At 42.1% G+C, this 718-nt stretch overlaps 1 protein-coding gene across 2 annotated transcripts in view; it reads left to right on the forward strand.

Annotated features, from left to right (window-relative positions):
- The window catches only part of LOC119593818 (protein white-like), a gene marked incomplete in the record, with an annotated part of 20,205 nt that overhangs the window by 3,926 nt on the left and 15,561 nt on the right, over positions 1-718 (forward strand). For both annotated transcript variants that reach the window (XM_037942848.1, XM_037942847.1), the window contains 1 exon segment: positions 44-134. In XM_037942848.1, the coding sequence (XP_037798776.1) occupies positions 44-134 (91 nt within the window).

Here is a 718-nt window from a genome sequence, read left to right on the forward strand (position 1 = left end):
ACACAACTTATTTCAACTGTTTTGTTATTTGTTTCTTCCTTAGTCAGCGGCCTATGCGAGGGAGGGCAGCTTCTCGCCATCATGGGGGCGTCGGGGGCAGGCAAGACAACCCTGCTCAACGTCCTCACCTTTAGGTAACATGCTTATACATATACTGCATCTACCAACACCTTTATCGAATACTATATCCATCAGGGCCATGATCATAGTCTACTGTTGCCGAGGCCATTATCAAATACCACATCTACTAAAGCCATTATTAAAGGCTACATCTACCAGAGCCATGCCCAGCCACTTCATCTACCAGGGCCACGATCGATCTACATCTACACACATCTATCAAGGCCAATAATACTGCGGCTGAGTCGTGCATTTGGTAGTGTTAACCAGTGGTCGGATGTCTGTGGTTTTGTCTGTGTCTCCGATTGTAGGTTAGATTGATACATTATTTTGAATAATATGTAAATTGATATGTAAATGGTGCAATAGGTAAAATAAGTCAATTGGACAATTATAATTGCTAGAAGAGAATGTAACCTAAGGTAAACAGGACAGCCTGTGAATACTAAAATGTCATTAAAACAATGTCACGATCTGCGAAACCACAGCACCATTTTCTGTTTCCAGCACATGCAGTGCAGCCCACACGTGCATGTATTGATATTTACACACACAAAAAAAATCACAGATAATCGTGTTACTCCTGCATCTGCAGCTG

The sequence above is a fragment of the Penaeus monodon genome, chromosome 32 (genome assembly GCF_015228065.2).
Source record: "Penaeus monodon isolate SGIC_2016 chromosome 32, NSTDA_Pmon_1, whole genome shotgun sequence".
Taxonomy (NCBI): domain Eukaryota; kingdom Metazoa; phylum Arthropoda; class Malacostraca; order Decapoda; family Penaeidae; genus Penaeus; species Penaeus monodon.